Below are 23285 nucleotides of genomic sequence, written 5' to 3' on the forward strand. Positions count from 1 at the left end.
AACAGACGAAAGAAATGGCCCAACCCACCCCCATACACATGTATATACATACGTCCACACACGCAAATATACATACCTACACAGCTTTCCATGGTTTACCCCAGACGCTTCAAATGCCTTGATTCAATCCACTGACAGCACGTCAACCCCGGTATACCACATCGCTCCAATTCACTCTATTCCTTGCACTCCTTTCACCCTCCTGCATGTTCAGGCCCCGATCACACAAAATCTTTTTCACTCCATCTTTCCACCTCCAATTTGGTCTCCCTCTTCTCCTTGCTCCCTCCACCTCCGACACATATATCCTCTTGGTCAATCTTTCCTCACTTATCCTCTCCATGTGCCCAAACCACTTCAAAACACCCTCTTCTGCTCTCTCAACCACGCTCTTTTTATTTCCACACATCTCTCTTACCCTTACGTTACTCACTCGATCAAACCACCTCACACCACACATTGTCCTCAAACATCTCATTTCCAGCACATCCATCCTCCTGCGCACAACTCTATCCATAGCCCACGCCTCGCAACCATACAACATTGTTGGAACCACTATTCCTTCAAACATACCCATTTTTGCTTTCCGAGATAATGTTCTCGACTTCCACACATTCTTCAAGGCCCCCAGAATTTTCGCCCCCTCCCCCACCCTATGATCCACTTCCGCTTCCATGGTTCCATCCGCTGCCAGCTCCACTCCCAGATATCTAAAACACTTCACTTCCTCCAGTTTTTCTCCATTCAAACTCACCTCCCAATTGACTTGACCCTCAACCCTACTGTACCTAATAACCTTGCTCTTATTCACATTTACTCTTAACTTTCTTCTTCCACACACTTTACCAAACTCAGTCACCAGCTTCTGCAGTTTCTCACATGAATCAGCCACCAGCGCTGTATCATCAGCCAACAACAACTGACTCACTTCCCAAGCTCTCTCATCCCCAACAGACTTCATACTTGCCCCTCTTTCCAAAACTCTTGCATTTACCTCCCTAACAACCCCATCCATAAACAAATTAAACAACCATGGAGACATCACACATCCCTGCCGCAAACCTACATTCACTGAGAACCAATCACTTTCCACTCTTCCTACACGTACACATGCCTTACATCCTCGATAAAAACTTTTCACAGCTTCTAACAACTTGCCTCCCACACCATATATTCTTAATACCTTCCACAGAGCATCTCTATCAACTCTATCATATGCCTTCTCCAGATCCATAAATGCTACATACAAATCCATTTGCTTTTCTAAGTATTTCTCACATACATTCTTCAAAGCAAACACCTGATCCACACATCCTCTACCACTTCTGAAACCACACTGCTCTTCCCCAATCTGATGCTCTGTACATGCCTTCACCCTCTCAATCAATACCCTCCCATATAATTTACCAGGAATACTCAACAAACTTATACCTCTGTAATTTGAGCACTCACTCTTATCCCCTTTGCCTTTGTACAATGGCACTATGCACGCATTCCGCCAATCCTCAGGCACCTCACCGTGAGTCATACATACATTAAATAACCTTACCAACCAGTCAACAATACAGTCACCCCCTTTTTTAATAAATTCCACTGCAATACCATCCAAACCTGCTGCCTTGCTGGCTTTCATCTTCCGCAAAGCTTTTACTACCTCTTCTCTGTTTACCAAATCATTTTCCCTAACCCTCTCACTTTGCACACCACCTCGACCAAAACACCCTATATCTGCCACTCTATCATAAAACACATTAGACAAACCTTCAAAATACTCACTCCATCTCCTTCTCACATCACCACTACTTGTTATCACCTCCCCATTTGTGCCCTTCACTGAAGTTCCCATTTGCTCCCTTGTCTTACGCACTTTATTTACCTACTTCCAGAACATCTTTTTATTCTCCCTAAAATTTAATGATACTCTCTCACCCCAACTCTCATTTGCCCTTTTTTTCACCTTTTGCACCTTTCTCTTGACCTCCTGTCTCTTTCTTTTATACATCTCCCACTCAATTGCATTTTTTCCCTGCAAAAATCATCCAAATGCCTCTCTCTTCTCTTTCACTAATACTCTTACTTCTTCATCCCACCACTCACTACCCTTTCTAATCAACCCACCTCCCACTCTCTCATGCCACAAGCATCTTTTGCGCAATCCATCACTGATTCCCTAAATACATCCCATTCCTCCCCCACTCCCCTTACTTCCATTGTTCTCACCTTTTTCCATTCTGTACTGAGTCTCTCCTGGTACTTCCTCACACAAGTCTCCTTCCCAAGCTCACTTACTCTCACCACCCTCTTCACCCCAACATTCATTCTTCTTTTCTGAAAACCCATACAAATCTTCACCTTAGCCTCCAAAAGATAATGATCAGACATCCCTCCAGTTGCACCTCTCAGCACATTAACATCCAAAAGTCTCTCTATCGCGAGCCTGTCAATTAACACGTAATCCAATAACGCTCTCTGGCCATCTCTCCTACTTACATAAGTATACTTATGTATATCTCACTTTTTAAACCAGGTATTCCCAATCATCAGTCCTTTTTCAGCACATAAATCTACAAGCTCTTCACCATTTCCATTTACAACACTGAATACCCCATGTACACCAATTATTCCCTCAACTGCCACATTACTCACCTTTGCATTCAAATCACCCATCACTATAACCCGGCCTCGTGCATCAAAACCACGAACACACTCATTCAGCTGCTCCCAAAACACTTGCCTCTAATGATCTTTCTTCTCATGCCCAGGTGCATATGCACCAATAATCACCCATCTCTCTCCATCAACTTTCAGTTTTACCCATATTAATCGGGAATTTAGTTTCTTACATTCTATCACGTACTCCCACAACTCCTGTTTCAGGAGTACTGCTACTCTTTCCCTTGCTCTTGTCCTCTCACTAACCCCTGACTTTACTCCCCAGACATTCCCAAACCACTCTTCCCCTTTACCCTTGAGCTTCGTTTCACTCAGAGCCAAAACATCCAGGTTCCTTTCCTCAAACATACTACCTATCTATCCTTTTTTCACATCTTGGTTACATCCACACACATTTAGGCACCCCAATCTGAGCCTTCGAGGAGTATGAGCACTCACCGCGTGACTCCTTCTTCTGTTTCCCATTTTAGAAAGTTAAAAAAAAAAAATACAAGGAGGGGAGGATTTCTGGCCCCCCGCTCCCGTCCCCTCTAGTCACTTTCTACGACACGCGAGGAATGCGTGGGAAGTATTCTTTCACCCCATCCCCAGGGATAATATACATATATATATATACACACACACACACATACACACACACACGCACATATACACACACACACACACATACATATATATACATATGAAAAATGTAAGAAACAATTTAGAAAACTGAAACTTCTAGCTTGAAATGAAAAGAAAAAAAAAAATGAATGTCACATAATGGTTCATCCTCTGGCTATGGAAAAAGGAAATGTTTAATTTATTTACATAAAAGTCAACAGTAGTTCTCATCAATTTAACCACTGTATCAATAAGCTTCAATGTCTAAGCTATATTTTTTTCCAATTTCACTATTTTCTTGTCAAAAGCACCAAGTATGAAAACTATCACTCCAGTAACACAACTATAAACATTTACTTCCCCTTTATATATATATATATATATATATATATATATATATATATATATATATATATATATATATGTATATATATATATATACATATATATATATATATATATATATATATATATATATATATATATATATATATATATATATATATATATTTATATATATATTTATATATATATTTATATATATATTTATATATATATTTATATATATATTTATATATATATTTATATATATATTTATATATACATTTATATATTTATATATATACTTATATATTCATATATATATTTATATATATTTGTATATACATATATATTTTATATTTATATATTTATTTATTATACTTTGTCGCTGTCTCCTGCGTTTGCGAGGTAGCACAAGGAAACAGACGAAAGAAATGGCCCAACCCCCCCCCATACACATGTATATACATACGTCCACACACGCAAATATACATACCTACACAGCTTTCCATGGTTTACCCCAGACGCTTCACATGCCTTTATTCAATCCACTGACAGCACGTCAACCCCGGTATACCACATCGCTCCAATTCACTCTATTCCTTGCCCTCCTTTCACCCTCCTGCATGTTCAGGCCCCGATCACACAAAATCTTTTTCACTCCATCTTTCCACCTCCAATTTAGTCTCCCTCTTCTCCTTGTTCCCTCCACCTCCGACACATATATCCTCTTGGTCAATCTTTCCTCACTCATCCTCTCCATGTGCCCAAACCACTTCAAAACACCCTCTTCTGCTCTCTCAACCACGCTCTTTTTATTTCCACACATCTCTCTTACCCTTACGTTACTCACTTGATCAAACCACCTCACACCACACATTGTCCTCAAACATCTCATTTCCAGCACATCCATCCTCCTGCGCACAACTCTATCCATAGCCCACGCCTCGCAACCATACAACATTGTTGGAACAACTATTCCTTCAAACATACCCATTACTGCTTTCCGAGATAATATTCTCGACTTCCACACATTCTTCAAGGACCCCAGAATTTTCGCCCCCTCCCCCACCCTATGATCCACTTCCGCTTCCATGGTGCAATCCACTGCCAGATCCACTCCCAGATATCTAAAACACTTCACTTCCTCCAGTTTTTCTCCATTCAAACTCACCTCCCAATTGACTTGACCCTCAACCCTACTGTACCTAATAACCTTGCTCTTATTCACATTTACTCTTAACTTTCTTCTTCCACACACTTTACCAAACTCAGTCGCCAGCTTCTCCAGTTTCTCACATGAATCAGCCACCAGCGCTGTATCATCAGCGAACAACAACTGACTCACTTCCCAAGCTCTCTCATCCCCAACAGACTTCATACTTGCTCCTCTTTCCAAAACTCTTGCATTTACCTCCCTAACAACCCCATCCATAAACAAATTAAACAACCATGGAGACATCACACACCCCTGCCGCAAACCTACATTCACTGAGAACCAATCACTTTCCTCTCTTCCTACACGTACACATGCCTTACATCCTCGATAAAAACTTTTCACTGCTTCTAACAACTTTCCTCCCACACCAAATATTCTAAGTACCTTCCACAGAGCATCTCTATCAACTCTATCATATGCCTTCTCCAGATCCATAAATGCTACATACAAATCCATTTGCTTTTCTAAGTATTTCTCACATACATTCTTCAAAGCAAACACCTGATCCACACATCCTCTACCACTTCTGAAACCACACTGCTCTTCCCCAATCTGATGCTCTGTACATGCCTTCACCCTCTCAATCAATACCCTCCCATATAATTTACCAGGAATACTCAACAAACTTATACCTCTGTAATTTGAGCACTCACTCTTATCCCCTTTGCCTTTGTACAATGGCACTATGCACACATTCCGCCATATATATATATATGTATATATATATATGTAGCATTTATGGATCCGCCAATATATATATATATATATATATATATACAAAGTATAAAAAAAAAAAAAAAAAAAATATATATATATATATTTTTATTATTATTATTATTATACTTCGTCGCTGTCTCCCGCGTTTGCGAGGTAGCGCAAGGAAACACACGAAAGAAATGGCCCAACCCCCCCCCATACACACGTATATACATACGTCCACACACGCAAATATACATACCTACACAGCTTTCCATGGTTTACCCCAGACGCTTCACATGCCTTGATTCAATCCACTGACAGCACGTCAACCCCGGTATACCACATCGCTCCAATTCACTCTATTCCTTGCCCTTCTTTCAACCTCCTGCATGTTCAGGCCCCGATCACACAAAATCTTTTTCACTCCATCTTTCCACCTCCAATTTGGTCTCCCTCTTCTCCTCGTTCACTCCACCTCCGACACATATATCCTCTTGGTCAATCTTTCCTCACTCATTCTCTCCATGTGCCCAAACCACTTCAAAACACCCTCTTCTGCTCTCTCAACCACGCTCTTTTTATTTCCACACATCTCCCTTACCCTTACGTTACTCACTCGATCAAACCACCTCACACCACACATTGTCCTCAAACATCTCATTTCCAGCACATCCATCCTCCTGCGCACAACTCTATCCATAGCCCACGCCTCGCAACCATACAACATTGTTGGAACCACTATTCCTTCAAACATACCCATTTTTGCTTTCCGAGATAATGTTCTCGACTTCCACACATTCTTCAAGGCCCCCAGAATTTTCGCCCCCTCCCCCACCCTATGATCCACTTCCGCTTCCATGGTTCCATCCGCTGCCAGATCCACTCCCAGATATCTAAAACACTTCACTTCCTCCAGTTTTTCTCCATTCAAACTCACCTCCCAATTGACTTGACCCTCAACCCTACTGTACCTAATAACCTTGCTCTTATTCACATTTACTCTTAACTTTCTTCTTCCACACACTTTACCAAACTCAGTCACCAGCTTCTCCAGTTTCTCACATGAATCAGCCACCAGCGCTGTATCATCAGCGAACAACAACTGACTCACTTCCCAAGCTCTCTCATCCCCAACAGACTTCATACTTGCCCCTCTTTCCAAAACTCTTGCATTTACCTCCCTAACAACCCCATCCATAAACAAATTAAACAACCATGGAGACATCACACATCCCTGCCGCAAACCTACATTCACTGAGAACCAATCACTTTCCTCTCTTCCTACACGTACACATGCCTTACATCCTCGATAAAAACTTTTCACTGCTTCTAACAACTTTCCTCCCACACCATATATTCTTAATACCTTCCACAGAGCATCTCTATCAACTCTATCATATGCCTTCTCCAGATCCATAAATGCTACATACAAATCCATTTGCTTTTCTAAGTATTTCTCACATACATTCTTCAAAGCAAACACCTGATCCACACACCCTCTACCACTTCTGAAACCACACTGCTCTTCCCCAATCTGATGCTCTGTACATGCCTTCACCCTCTCAATCAATACCCTCCCATATAATTTACCAGGAATACTCAACAAACTTATACCTCTGTAATTTGAGCACTCACTCTTATCCCCTTTGCCTTTGTACAATGGCACTATGCACGCATTCCGCCAATCCTCAGGCACCTCACCATGAGTCATACATACATTAAATAACCTTACCAACCAGTCAACAATACAGTCACCCCTTTTTTAATAAATTCCACTGCAATACCATCCAAACCTGCTGCCTTGCCGGCTTTCATCTTCCGCAAAGCTTTCACTACCTCTTCTCTGTTTACCAAATCATTTTCCCTAACCCTCTCACTTTGCACACCACCTCGACCAAAACACCCTATATCTGCCACTCTATCATCAAACACATTCAACAAACCTTCAAAATACTCACTCCATCTCCTTCTCACATCACCACTTCTTGTTATCACCTCCCCATTTGCGCCCTTCACTGAAGTTCCCATTTGTTCCCTTGTCTTACGCACTTTATTTACCTCCTTCCAGAACATCTTTTATTCTCCCTAAAATTTAATGATACTCTCTCACCCCAACTCTCATTTGCCCTTTTTTTCACCTCTTGCACCTTTCTCTTGACCTCCTGTCTCTTTCTTTTATACATCTCCCACTCAATTGCATTTTTTCCCTGCAAAAATCGTCCAAATGCCTCTCTCTTCTCTTTCACTAATACTCTTACTTCTTCATCCCACCACTCATTATCTCGGAAAGCAAAAATGGGTATGTTTGAAGGAATAGTGGTTCCAACAATGTTGTATGGTTGCGAGGCGTGGGCTATGGATAGAGTTGTGCGCAAGAGGATGGATGTGCTGGAAATGAGATGTTTGAGGACAATGTGTGGTGTGAGGTGGTTTGATCGAGTGAGTAACGTAAGGGTAAGAGAGATGTGTGGAAATAAAAAGAGCGTGGTTGAGAGAGCAGAAGAGGGTGTTTTGAAGTGGTTTGGGCACATGGAGAGGATGAGTGAGGAAAGATTGACCAAGAGGATATATGTGTCGGAGGTGGAGGGAACAAGGAGAAGAGGGAGACCAAATTAGAGGTGGAAAGATGGAGTGAAAAAGATTTTGTGTGATCGGGGCCTGAACATGCAGGAGGGTGAAAGGAATAGAGTGAATTGGAGAGATGTGGTATACCGGGGTTGACGTGCTGCCAGTGGATTGAATCAAGGCATGTGAAGCGTCTGGGGTAAGCCATGGAAAGCTGTGTAGGTATGTATATTTGCGTGTGTGGACGTATGTATATACATGTGTATGGGGTGGGTTGGGCCATTTCTTTCGTCTGTTTCCTTGCGCTACCTCGCAAACGCGGGAGACAGCGACAAAGTATAATAAATAAATAAATATATATAGATATATATATATATATATATATATATATATATATATATATATATATATATATATATATATATATACATGTATCCCTGTGGATAGGGGAGAAAGAATACTTCCCACGTATTCCCTGCGTGTTGTAGAAGGCGACTAAAAGGGGAGGGAGCGGGGGGCTGGAAATCCTCCCCTCTCTCTTTTTTTTTTTTCTTTTTTAATTTTCAAAAAGAAGGAACAGAGAAGGGGGCCAGGTGAGGATAATCCCCCAAAGGCCCATTCCTCTGTTCTTAACACTACCTCGCTAATGCGGGAAATGGCAAATAGTTTGAAAAAAAAAAAAAAGAATATATATATACATATATGGAACTGGTGAAAAGCTTGTAGATTTATGTGATGAAAAAGGACTGGTGATGGGGAATACCTGGCTTAAAAAGCGAGATATACATAAGTATACGTATGTAAGTAGGAGAGATGGCCAGAGAGCGTTATTAGATTACGTGTTAATTGACAGGCGCGCTAAAGAGAGACTTTTGGATGTTAATGTGCTGAGAGGTGCAACTGGAGGGATGTCTGATCATTATCTTGTGAGGCGAAGGTGAAGATTTGTAGAGGTTTTCAGAAAAGAAGAGAGAATGTTGGGGTGAAGAGGGTGGTGAGAGTAAGTGAGCTTGGGAAGGAGACTTGTGTGAGGAAGTACCAGGAGAGACTGAGTACAGAATGGAAAAAGGTGAGAACAAAGGAGATAAGGGGAGTGGGGGAGGAATGGGATGTATTTAGGGAAGCAGAGATGGCTTGTGCAAAAGATGCTTGTGGCATGAGAAGAGTGGGAGATGGGTTCATTAGAATGTGGTGGGATGAAGAAGTAAGATTATTAGTGAAAGAGAAGAGAGAGGCATTTGGACAATTTTTGCAGGGAAAAAATGCAATTGAGTGGGAGATGTATAAAAGAAAGAGGCAGGATGTCAAGAGATAGGTGCAAGAGGTGAAAAAGAGGGCAAATGAGAGTTGGGGTGAGAGAGTATCATTAAATTTTAGGGAGAATAAAAAGATGTTTTGGAAGGAGGTAAATAAAGTGCGTAAGACAAGGGAGCAAATGGGAACTTCGGTGAAGGGGGCTAATGGGGAGGTGATAACAAGTAGTGGTGATGTGAGAAGGAGATGGAGTGAGTATTTTGAAGGCTTGTTGAATGTGTTTGATGATAGAGTGGCAGATATAGGGTGTTTTGGTCGAGGTGGTGTGCAAAGTGACAGGGTTTGGGAAAATGATTTGGTAAACAGAGAAGAGGTAGTAAAAGATTTGCGGAAGATGAAAGCCGGCAAGGCAGCAGGTTTGGATGGTATTGCAGTGGAATTTATTAAAAAAGGGGGTGACTGTATTGTTGACTGGTTGGTAAGGTTATTTAATGCATGTATGATTCATGGTGAGGTGCCTGAGGATTGGCGGAATGCTTGCATAGTGCCATTGTACAAAGGCAAAGGGGAAAAGAGTGAGTGCTCAAATCAAAGAGGTATAAGTTTGTTGAGTGTTCCTGGTAAATTATATGGGAGGGTATTGATTGAGAGGGTGAAGGCATGTACAGAGCATCAGATTGGGGAAGAGCAGTGTGGTTTCAGAAGTGGTAGAGGATGTGTGGATCAGGTGTTTGCTTTGAAGAATGTATGTGAGAAATACTTAGAAAAGCAAATGGATTTGTATGTAGCATTTATGGATCTGGAGAAGGCATATGATAGAGTTGATAGAGAAGCTCTGTGGAAGGTATTAAGAATATATGATGTGAGAGGCAAGTTCTTGGAAGGAGTGAAAAGTTTTTATCGAGGATGTAAGGCATGTGTACGTATAGGAAGAGAGGAAAGTGATTGGTTCTCAGTGAATGTAGGTTTGCGGCAGGGGTGTGTGATGTCTCCATGGTTGTTTAATTTGTTTATGGATGGGGTTGTTAGGGAGGTGAATGTAAGAGTTTTGGAAAGAGGGGCAAGTATGCAGTCTATTGTGGATGAGAGAGCTTGGGAAGTGAGTCAGTTGTTGTTCGCTGATGATACAGCGCTGGTGGCTGATTTGTGTGAGAAACTGCAGAAGCTGTTTACTAAGTTTGGTAAAGTGTGTCAAAGAAGAATCCTGAGAGTAAATGTGAATAAGAGCAAGGTTATTAGGTACAGTAGGGTTGAGAGACAAGTCAATTGGCAGGCAAGTTTGAATGGAGAAAAACTGGAGGAAGTGAAGTGTTTTGATATCTGGGAGTGGATTTGGCAGTGGATGGAACCATGGAAGCGAAAGAGGGGTCGAAAGGTTTGGGAGCGTTGAAGAATGTTAGGAAGTCGAGAACATTATCTCGGAAAGCAAAAATGGGTACGTTTGAAGGAACAGTGGTTCCAACAATGTTATATGGTTGTGAGGCGTGGGATATAGATAAAGTTGTGCGGAGGAGGGTGGTTGTTCTGGAAATGAGATGTTTGAGGACAATATGTGGTGTGAGCTGGTTTGACCGAGTAAGAAATTATAGGGTAAGAGAGATGTGTGGGAATAAAAAGTGTGTGGTTGAGAGAGCAGAAAAGGGTGTTTTGAAATGGTTTGGTCACATGGAGAGAATGAGTGAGGAAAGATTGACCAAGAGGATATATGTGTCAGAGGTGAAGGGAATGAGAGGTGGGAGACCAAACTGGAGGTGGAAAGATGGAGTGAAAAAGATTTTGAGGGATCGGGGCCTGAACATGCAGGAGGGTGAAAGGCGTGCAAGGAATTGAGTGAATTGGAACGATGTGGTATATCGGGGTCGCCACCTCATCACACATGAAATAACAACCCCCTCCCCCCTCATGTGTGCAAGGTAGTGCTAGGAACAGACAACAAAGGCCACATTCGTTCACACTCAGTCTGTAGCTGTCATGTAATAATGCACCAAAACCACAGCTCCCTTTCCACATCCAGGCCCCACACAACTTTCCATGGTTTACCCCAGACGCTTCACATGCCCAGGTTCAATCCAATGACAGCACATCGACCCCAGTATACCACATCATTCCAATTAACTCTATTCCTTGCACGCCTTTCACCCTCCTGCATGTTCAGGCCCCGATCACTCAAAACCTTTTTCACTCCATCTTTCCACCTACGATTTGGTCTCCCTCTTCTCCTCATTCCTTCCACCTCTGACACATATATCCTCTTGGACAATCTTTCCTTACTCATTCTCTCCATGTGACCAAACCATTTCAAAACACCCTCTTCTGCTCTCTCAACCACACTCTTTTTATTACCACACATCTCTCTTACCCTTACATTACTTACTCGATCAAACCACCTCACACCACATATTGTCATCAAACATCCTATTTCCAGCACATCCACCCTCCTGCACACAACTCTATCCGTAGCCCACGCCTCGCAACCATACAGCATTGTTGGAACAACTATTCCTTCAAACATACCCACTTTTGCTCTCCGAGATAATGTTCTCAACTTCCACACATTCTTCAACGCTCCCAGAATTTTCGCCCCCTCCCCCACCCTATGATTCACTTCCGCTTCCATGGTTCCATATGCTGCCAAATCCATTCTCAGATATCTAAAACACTTCACTTCCTCCAGTTTTTCTCCATTCAAACCTACCTCCCAATTGACTTGACCCTCAACCCTACTGTACCTAATAACCTTGTTCTTATTCACATTTACTCTCAACTTTCTTCTTTCACACACTTTACCAAACTCAGTCACCAGCTTCTGCAGTTTCTCACATGAATCAGCCACCAGCGCTGTATCATCAGCGAACAACAACTGACTCACTTCCCAAGCTCTCTCATCCAAAACAGACTGTATAGTTGCCCCTCTTTCCAAAGCTCTTGCATTCACCTCCCTAACAACCCCATCCATAAACAAATTAAACAACCATGGAGACATCACACACATCTGCCGCAAACCTACATTCACTGAGAACCAATCACTTTCCTCTCTTCCAACACATACACATGCCTTACATCCTCGATAAAAACTTTTCACTGCTTCTAACAACTTGCCTCCCACACCATATATTCTTAATACCTTCCACAGAGCATCTCTATCAGCTCTATCATATGCCTTCTCCAGATCCATAAATGCTACATACAAATCCATTTGATTTTCTAAGTATTTCTCAAATACATTCTTCAAAGCAAACACCTGATACACACATCCTCTACCACTTCTGAAACCACACTGCTCTTCCCCAATCTGATGCTCTGTACATGCCTTCACCCTCTCAATCAATACCCTCCCATACTATTTCCCAGGAATACTCAACAAACTTATACCTCTGTAATTTGAGCACTCACTCTCATCCCCTTTGCCTTTGTACAATGGCACTATGCAAGCATTCTGCCAATCCTCAGGCACCTCACCATGAATCATACATACATTAAATAACCTTACCAACCAGTCAACAATACAGTCAACCCCTTTTTTTATAAATTCCACTGCAATACCATCCAAAGCAGCTGCCTTGCCGGCTTTCATATGTATATTTATTTCATTTATTTATTTATTTATTTATTTTGCTTTGCCTCTGTCTCCTGCATTAGCGAGGTAGCGTAAGGAAAGAGAAGAAAGAATGGCCCAACCCACCCACATACATATGTATATACATACACGTCCACACACACAAATATACATACCTATGCATCTCAACGTAAACATACACACATAGACATATACATATATACACATGTACATAATTCATACTGTCTGCCTTTATTCTCTCCCATCGCCACCCCGCCACACATTAAATAACAATCCCCTCCCCTTCATGTGTGCGAGGTAGCGCTAGGAAAAGACAACAAAGGCCACTTTCGTTCACACTCAGTCTCTAGCTGTCATGTAATAATGCACCGAAACCACAGTTCCCTTTACACATCCAAGCCCCACAGAACTTTCCATGGTTTACCCCAGATGCTTCACATGCCCAGGTTCAATCCATTGACAGCACGTCGACCCCAGTATACCACATCGTTCCAATTCACTCTATTCCTTGCACGCCTTTCACCTTCCTGCATGTTCAGGCCCCGATCAATCAAAATCTTTTTCACTCCATATTTCCACCTCCAATTTGGTCTCCCACTTCTCCTCGTTCCCTCCACGTCTAACACATATATCCTCTTGGTCAATCTTTCCTCACTCATTCTCTCAATGTGAACAAACCATTTCAAAACACCCTCTTCTGCTCTTTCAGCCACACTCTTTTTATAACCACACATGTCTCTTACCCTTACATTACTTACTCCATCAAACCACCTCACACCACATATTGTCCTCAAACATCTCATTTCCACCACATCCACCCTCCTCTGCACAACTCTGTCCATAGCCCACGCCTCACAACCATATAACGTTGTTGGAAGCACTATTCCTTGAAACATAGCCACCTTTGCTTTCCAAGATAATGTTCTCGCCTTCCACACATTCTTCAACGCTCCCAGAACTTTTGCCCCCTCCCCCACCCTATGATTCACTTCCGCTTCCATGGTTCCATCTGCTGCCTGCCAAATCCACTCCCAGATATCTAAAACACTTCACTTCCTCCAGTTTTTCTCCATTCATACTTACCTGCCAACTGACTTGTCCCTCAGCCCTACTGTACCTAATAACCTTGCTCATTATTCACATTTACTCTCAGCTTTCTTCTTTCATACACTTTACCAAATTCAGTCACCAGCTTCTGCAGTTTCTCACATGAACCAGCCACCAGCGCTGTATCATCAACGAACAACAACTGACTCACTTCCCAAGCTCTCTCATCCACATCAGACTGCATGCTTGCGCCTCTTAACAAAACTCTTGCATTCACCTCCCTAACAACCTCATCCATAAACAAATTAAACAAACATGGAGACATCACACACACCCCTTCCAGAAACCTACATTCACTAAGAACCAATCACTTTCCTCTCTTCCTACTCGTACACATGCCTTACATTCTCAATAAAAACTTTTCATTGCTTCTAACAACTTGCCTCCCACACCATATATTCTTAATACCTTCCAAAGAGCATCTCTATCAGCTCTTTCATATGCCTTCTCCAGATCCATAAATGCTACATACAAATCCATTTGCTTTTCTAAGTATTTCTCACATACATTCTTCAAAGCAAACACCTGATCCACACATCCTCTACCACTTCTGAAACCACACTGCTCTTTCCCAATCTGATGCTCTGTACATGCCTTCACCCTCTCATCAATACCCTCCCATATAATTTCCCAGGAATACTCAACAAACTTATACCTCTGTAATTTGAGCACTCACTTTTATCCCCTTTGCCTTTGTACAATGGCACTATGTAAGCATTCCGCCAATCATAGGGCACCTCACCATGAGACATACATACATTAAATAACCTTACCAACCAGACAACAATACAGTCACCCTCTTTTTTAATAAATTCTACTGCAATACCATCTAATCCTGCTGCCTTGCCAGCTTTCGTCTTCCGCAAAGCTTTTACTACCTCTTCTCTGTTTACCAAATCATTTTCCCCAACCCTCTCACTCTGCACACCACCTCAACCAAAACACCCTATATCTGCCACTCTATCATCATACACATTCAACAAACCTTCAAAATACTCACTCCATCTCCTTCTCACATCACCACTACTTGTTATCACCTCCCCATTTGCCCCCTTCACTGAAGTTACCATTTGTTCCCTTGTCTTACGCACTTCATTTACCTCCTTCCAGAACATCTTTTTATTCTCCCTAAAATTTAATGATACTCTCTCACCCCAATTCTCATTCGCCCTCTTTTTCACCTCTTGCACCTTTCTCTTGATCTCCTGTCTCTTTCTTTTATACATCTCCCACTCATTTGCATTATTTCCTTGCAAAAATCATCCAAATGCCTCTCTTCTCTTTCACTAATAATCTTACTTCTTCATCCCACCACTCACTACCCTTTCTAATTTGCCCACCTCCCACGCTTCTCATGCCACAAGCATCTTTTGCACAAGCCATCACTGCTTCCCTAAATACATCCCATTCCTCCCCCACTCCCGTTACCTCCTTTATTTTCACCTTTTTCCATTCTGTACTCAGTCTCTCCTGGTACTTCCTCACACAAGTCTCCTTCCCAAGCTCACTTACTCTCACCACTCTTTTCACCCCAACATTCTCTCTTCTTTTCCGAAAACCTCTACAAATCTTCACCTTCGCCTCCACAAGATAATGATCAGACATCCCTCCAGTTGCACCTCTCAGCACATTAACATCCAAAAGTCTCTCTCACGCTCCTATCAATTAACATGTAATTGAATAACACTCTCTGACCATCTCTCCTACTTACATACATATACTTATGTATATCTTCCTTTTAGAACCAGGTATTCTCAATCACCAGTCCTTTTTCAGCACATAAATCTACAAGCTCTTCACCATTTCCATTTACAACACTGAACACCCCATGTACACCAATTATTACCTCAACTGCTACATTGCTCACCTTTGCATTCAAATCACCCATCAGTATAACCCGATCTCGTGCATCAAAACTACTTACACATTTACGTAGCTGCTCCCAAAACATTTGCCTCTCATGATCTTTCTTCTCATGCCCAGGTGCATATGCACCAATAATCATCCATCTCTCTCCATCCACTTTCAGTTTTACCCATATCAATCTATATAATTTTTTTCTATCATTATACTTAATTGCCATTTCCTGTCTGGAAACAGACGAAGATAGAACCATCCTCTCATATACAGACACATATACATACATGCCCATACATGTACATATACACATCAACATATTCACATATATGTATACACATACACAGCCATATACATATATAAGCATGTGCATATTCATACTCGCTTGCCTTAATCTATTCCTGGCACCAGTCCGCCCCATAAGATACTACATTGCCATCTTATGCTTCAGCTAGGTAGCACCATGAAAAACAGACAAAGAAGGCCACATTCTTTCACACTCAGTGTCTAGCTGTCATTTGTAATGCTCTGAAACCATAACTCCCTATCCACATCCAGGCCCCACAGACCTTTCTATGGTTTACCCTAGACATTTCACATGCTCTGGTTCAGTCCACTGACAGCATGTCTACTCCTGTATACCACATCATTCCATTTCACTCTATTCCATGCATGCCTTTCATCCTCCTGCATGTTCAGGTTCTGATCACTGAAAATCTTTTCCACTCCATCCTTCCATCTCCTATTTGGTCTGCTGCTTCTCTTTCCCTCCACTAAACGAATATATCTTCTTTGTCAACCTTTCCTCACTCATTCTTTCCACATGTCCAAACCATTTCAACACACCCTCGTCTGCTCTCTCAACCCTACTCTCTTTATTACCACAAATCTCCTTTACCCTTTCGTTACTTACTCGATGAAACCACCTTTCACCACATACTGTCCTCGAACATTTCATTTCCATCACATCCAGACTCCTCTGCATAACCATATCTGTAGCCAATGCCTCACAACCAAATAACATTGTTGTAACTACTATTATGGTAGGAGATTTTAACATACTAGTATCTAAATGGGAACATTCCCTTACCAGTAGCTCCAGGTACGTACTCTACCAAAATTTGCTCGATAGTGCCCCAATCCAATAAATGAGAAAACTACTCACAACAAGAATACATTAGATTTAGTTCTAACTACAAATGAGGATCTCATTCATAATGTCGGAGAAAAGTTAGGTACAAGTGATCAACAACAAATTACTCAGAGGGTTGCTTTTAACACTGCCTGCAATGCTGGTCAACATGATAGTTGCATAAAAACATCCAGTTTTAAACATGTAAATTTGAATGATCCTGGCATTACTCTTGACTGGCAAACCTTGGATGATATAATCAATGAAAAGGACATTAACAGAGATTGGAAAAGTTTAACAAAAACCTTCAAAGCAGCAGAGGGAACATACATACCAATGCATAGCAGATGGTCAATTTCTAAAATTAAGCCACAGGGGTGGAACAGTGAAATAAAAAAGTGCCTGCTGTCTACGACAGTAGCTCATAAGAAACTCTGAGAATCCAATAACCAACATGACAAGAGCAAGTTATGTAAATTTGCATGATACATGACAAGTAAATGTTAATATGAAGTGTATATTGCTGAAAGCAGCAAAAGAAACCCTAAGTAATTTCATAGTTAAGAAGCAAGAGAATCATTATCCAGTCAATAGGTCCATTAATCATGGAAAACAGCAACCTGGTTCAAAACAAAGTCATGGCAAAAATATCATAAGACTTATTTTGCATCTGTATTTAAGATCAAAGACATAACCTAGGTCCCAAAATCAGTTTCCCTGAAAAGAGATGGGAATGTTCTTCAAGAAATTGACATAAAAGCCAGATATACCTTCAGCAATAAAACAAATAAAATAAGTAAAATAGCAGGCCCTGATAGGTTTTAACCAATAATAATGAAAGAGGTGAAAAATGAGATAGTAAGCCTATAACTGCCCTTTTCAGTAAGTTACTTGCAACGGAAAAAGTTCCAGATGAATTAACTTTCACAAATGTAATGCCGATAGTAAAAAGGGTAATAAGTCACTCCCCATATTTTGTTTTATTATCTTAACGTATGTAGTTGGAAAACTTATGGAAACCATCATTCGTGATAGAACTCTAAACCATTTAAAGGACTACAACTTAATAAACCATTCTCAGAATGGGTTAGGACAAAATCACTCATGTCTGACAAGTTTGCTTGATTTCTTTTATGATATAATCAACATGTATGACAAAAGTAAAGCAGCTGATATTATCTATCTAGATTTTCAAAAACTTTCATTAAGGTTCCATTCCAAAGATTACTAACAAATATTACATCATGATACTGATGTGGTTGAACTTCAATGGATAGGAAACTGGTTAACTTGCTGTAAACAAAGAGTAGTGATTACTGGTCAACCCTTAGAATCTATCTATCTATCTATCTATCTATCTATATCTCTCACATCTGTTCCCAGCTGGAACTCCCTCAAGAGGGAGGCCATGGCAAGAGAGTTTCCATAATTAGTGAATTCAAGTGCCATTTTTTAGCCTTTAGTGCCTTACTCTCAACAGGCCACTGGCAGAGAGCAACTCTAGCATGGTGTTTGCAGAGGCTCCTACCTATTGTTCCTACTGACTACTTCTACCTAATGCTTCTGCCTAATGTCCCTAACCGCTGCTCCTACCTAATGTTTCTACCTAATACTCCAGTCTAAATGTTTCTACCTACTACTTGTATCTATTGCTTCAAGCATTTTGCCAAAAGGCAGGGCAAGCAAATAATGAAGCTCAGCGCAGGAAAATTTAGAGTTTAGAAGAATGAACTGTGAGAGTCAAGTGTTATATATGACAAGGAGAAACTGTGTTTGCAGAAAGAATGCCAGTAGTCCACAAGCAGGTGAGGCTGAAAGAAATGACAGCTACCTCGGTCAGAGGAGTGCAACCTGATAACTAATGAAGTGCTGGTTCACAATGCAGCAATCACTAACCCTCCCAATACCCAGGTGGGAAGTACTGGTAACACCTCCTCAGAATGGTTAGACATAACAGGTAGAGTGCCACAAAGATCAGTCTTGGGACTGGTTCCCTTTCCAATACATATCAATTATATTGATAATGGGTTGCATTGCAAGATAAAAGGAATTTACTGATGATACAATGCTAGGAAATAAGTCAGCAAATGAACTTGAATATTTACAGCTTCAAACTGATATACCAAAACTGATGAACTGGGCTCATAAGTGGCAAATGAATTCTAATATCGGTTTCATACATTGGCAGTAAAGACAAAAAGGTAAGCTGCAGTATAAATTCCGTTGAACAGTAAAAGATGAAAGGGGAAAAAGACTTGAGTGTAATCTCTGGTGACCTAAAACTAAATAAGCAGTGCAGAGGAGCAATGAAAAGAGCAAAAAAAATTTTTGGTTTAATAGGTAGAGCCTTCAAATTTAAGTCAAAGGAAATCATCCTTACTCTTTACAATTCAGTGGTTCGTCCACATCTTGAACACTGTCTTCAGTTTTGGTCACCCTCCCTAAAAAAGACAGAAAGAATGGAGAGAGTACAACGTCGAGCTAACAAGATGATTCATAGACTGAGAAACAAATCCTACAAGATCAGATTGAATAACTGAGTCCATTTACCTTAGAGAAGAGAGGGTTAAGAGGTGATCTAATTCATCATTCAAAATGATTAAAAGCTTTGATATTCTTCATCTATAAAGTTACCTATGACTTAATTTCTCTGATTTTACTCGTAGGAATGAATATAAACTCATGAGCAAACAATTTACTCCAAATGAGGCAAAGCACTTTTTCTTCAGTAAGTCTGTTAACATATAGAATATTCTGCCAATTACAGTGGTTGGAAGTATCAATATATATACATTCAAGAACAGACTTGATAAATATTTCAAGTCCATGACTTTCATCATTTGCGCCTCCTGTCAAACTGACTATTTGCAGGTTATTCTCTTTAGATTATTTGTAAGCCCTTTAACTTTTACCTCACTATTCTCTAAGTTTCTGATATCTTCTGCTATAACAAACAGCCTTAAAAGGACCCAATGGTCTGTTGAAGTCCTTTGTAGTTGTAGTTTTTGTATCAGAGAAAGGGACAAAAGGGGAAGTGGTAACAGGTAGTGCTAAAGTGAGGAGGAGATGAAATGAGTATTTTGAAAGATTGTTGAATGTGTTCAAAGAAAGGGTGGCTCATGTAGGGTGTTCAGTCTCCAGTGTGTGTGTGTGTGTGTGTGTGTAAAGTGAGAGAGTCATGGAGAGTGATCTGGTGAAGAGAGAAGAGGTGGTGAAAGCCTTACGTAAAGATGAAATGTGAAAAGGTAACTGTAATGGATGGTACTGCTCATGAAATTATTTAGAAAGGAAGGGCTGTGTTGCTGATAGGTTGGCAAGGATTTTCACAGTATATATGAATCATGGTGAGGTGCCTGATGATTGGCAGAATGCCTGTATAGTGCCATTTCATAGAGGCAAGGGAGATAAAGGTGAATGTTCAAACTACAGAGTATAAGTTTGTCGATTGTAACCGGTATGCTGAACAGGAGGATACTGACTGAAAGAGTGAAATCATGTACAGAAAATCAGACTGAAAGAGCTGTGTGGTTTAAGAAGTAGTAGTTTTTTGAAGAATGTGTGACACATACTTAGAGAAACATGGATTTGTTTGTGGTATTTATGGATCTACAGAATACATATGACTGGGTTAATAGAGATGCCTTGTTGAAGTTCTTAAGAATATCAGTGTGTGAGATAAAAGCTACTAGAAGCAGAAAGAAGTATCTAAGAGTGTAAGGAGAATGAGAGGTTCCAAGTGAAGGTTGATCTGCAGAAAGGGTGTGTGATGTCACAGTGGTGGTTCAATGTGTTTATGGACTGAATGCTGATGGACATAATTGTGAAAGTCTTGGAAAGAGGGGTGACTATGCAGTCTGTAGGGGATGAGAGGGCCTGGGAAGTGAGTTACTTGTTGCTTGCTGATGATACAGCATTGGAGGCATATTCACATCAGAACCTGCAGAAGTTGGTAGATTGAGCTTGGAAGTGTGTGAAAGAGGGAAGTTGAGAGTAAGCATGAATAAAAGCAAGGTTATAGAGTGAATGGTTCCAAGTGAAGCTTGATCTGTGGTGGGGGTCTGCGGCAATGGTGTGTGATGTTACAGTGGTAGTTCAATTTGTATATGGACTAAATGCTGATGGACGTAAATGCAAGTCTTGGAAAGAGGGGTGAGTATGCAGTCTGTGGGAGATGAGAGGGCCTAGGAAGTGAGTTACTTGTTGCTTGCTGATGATAGAGCATTGGAGGCAGATTCGCATGAGAAACTGCAGAAGTTGGCTGCTGAGCTTGGAAGTACATGTGAAAGGAGGAAGCTGAGAGTAAATGTGAATAAAATCAAGGTTACTTGGTTTAGCAGGGTTGCGGGACAGGTTAGCATGGATGAAAGTTTGAATGGGTAAAAATTGGAGCAAGTTAAGTATCTAGATACCTGGGAGTGGATATGACAGCAAATGGAAGCATGGAAGTAGAGGTGAGTTATAGTGTAGGTCAGGGGGTGAAGATTCTCGGAGTATTAAAGAATGTGTGGAAAGAAAAAATCATTATCTGGGAGAGCAAAAATGGGTATACTTAAAGGTATAGTAGTCCCAATAATATCATCTGGATGTGAGGCATGTGCTATAGATAAAGCTGGGCAAAGGAGGGAGGATGTTTTGGAAATGATATGTTTGTGGACAATATATGGTGTGAGGTGGTTTGATTGAATAAGTAATGAAAGGGTATGAGAGAGTTGTGGTAATATTATGAATGTGGATGAGAGTGCTAGAAGGGCTGTTCTGAAATGTTTTGGAAATATGGATAGAATGAGTGAGAAAAGGTTGATGAAGTGGGTATATGTATCAGAAGTGGAGGGTACATGGAAAATGAAGAGACTAAACTGGAGATGGAGGATGGAGATGAAGAAATTTGGAGCAATTGGTGCCTGATGAACATGCAGGGGGCAGATTCGTGTGCATAGGATAGAGTGAATAGGAACAATGTGGTATATAGGGTCAACATGCTTTCAGTGGACTGAATCAGGATATGTGTGGCATCTAGAATAAACCATGGAAAGGTCTGTAGAACCCAGCTGTGAATAGGGAGTACTGCACATGACAGCTAGAGAATAGATGTGAGTGGACGTGGCATTCGTCTGTTCTCTCTAGTTAACATATTTGACAGCTAGAGAGTGAATGTGAGCAAATGAGGCCAATGTTCTTCTATTCCTACATCTACCTTACTAAGACATGAAAAGGTAAATAAGGATGAAAATGATATATTTATGTTTTCCATGCAAACCTCGTAGAGTCAAAACTTCTCAGCATGTTTTCTATTGTCATATGCATTTTCTAAAGCCATTAATGCTGCAAAGACTTTCATGTTTTTCTCTAGAATTAATCAGTTATCAAGAATTCATAAGATCTCACGCAATGGAAGCACTTCTGTGGAGGTGGCATGAACTGAGAATTCAGTCTCATTTGATTAATCAGCCTAGTATACAAAGTAGATTGATGATCATTATTATAAAAAAAAATGGACCACTTTTCTAGGGGTTCCCAGTAGCTTTATGGCTGTGCTGCAATGAGTAGCTGGAAAAGGATGAATTCCTTTGCAGTTAGTTTTTGTCAAGACTGTACTCGAATGACAGAACCTTGTTGCTCACACTGTAATTACAAGTGAAATCCAATAACAGTAAACAGGATTATATCGTGAATGAGTGAAATGAAGTGATGCGTGAATACGATCACTCTAAGAAATTGCAACAATCAATGATAACAGATACATGGTGAAACAAAGCTGCTCTTGAATCGAAAGCCAGGTCATTATCATGAGCAAAGTTCTAAGAAACTTTACCTTAATGATGGCTGAGTGTGAGCGGTAATTTTCTACAAGCATTATTTTGCATGGTGAATCTGCAGGGTAAAGATCATACAAGCGTTCTAACAGAGATGTACCCAGACCTCGTTCTTCACAAAACTTTGAAAAAACCTGTGAAAAAAAATATAGTTATCAACGTAATTCATCTTTCTATTTAAAACCTTCATGTACAAAGACTTTGTAAGCTTCAAAACTTCATCAATAATGTTCTTAACAGACATAATCACATAAAAAGTAATCTACCTATATTCAAAAACAGAAAGCATCATAAGATACCTATTCTCAACTCACCTCTGGACTAAGCTGCATGTAATCTCCTGCCAAAACAAGACGAGTATCAGCCTTAGCTAATGCCAGTGGTGTAAGTGCTTCACACTCCATAGCCTGAGCTGCTTCATCAATCAAAATATGAGTAAAAATACCTGAAACATGATTGAAAAAC

At 40.7% G+C, this 23285-nt stretch overlaps 1 protein-coding gene across 1 annotated transcript in view; it reads right to left on the reverse strand.

Annotated features, from left to right (window-relative positions):
- Positions 1-23285, reverse strand: part of Helz (Helicase with zinc finger) — a 292336-nt gene that overhangs the window by 123554 nt on the left and 145497 nt on the right. The window contains exons 8-9 of the mRNA XM_071662257.1: positions 23135-23265; positions 22820-22954 (exon numbers count right to left, since the gene is read on the reverse strand). Of these exons, the coding sequence (XP_071518358.1) occupies positions 22820-22954; positions 23135-23265 (266 nt within the window). The remainder of the gene's footprint in view (positions 1-22819; positions 22955-23134; positions 23266-23285) is intronic.

The sequence above is a fragment of the Panulirus ornatus genome, chromosome 6 (assembly GCF_036320965.1).
Source record: "Panulirus ornatus isolate Po-2019 chromosome 6, ASM3632096v1, whole genome shotgun sequence".
Classification (NCBI taxonomy): domain Eukaryota; kingdom Metazoa; phylum Arthropoda; class Malacostraca; order Decapoda; family Palinuridae; genus Panulirus; species Panulirus ornatus.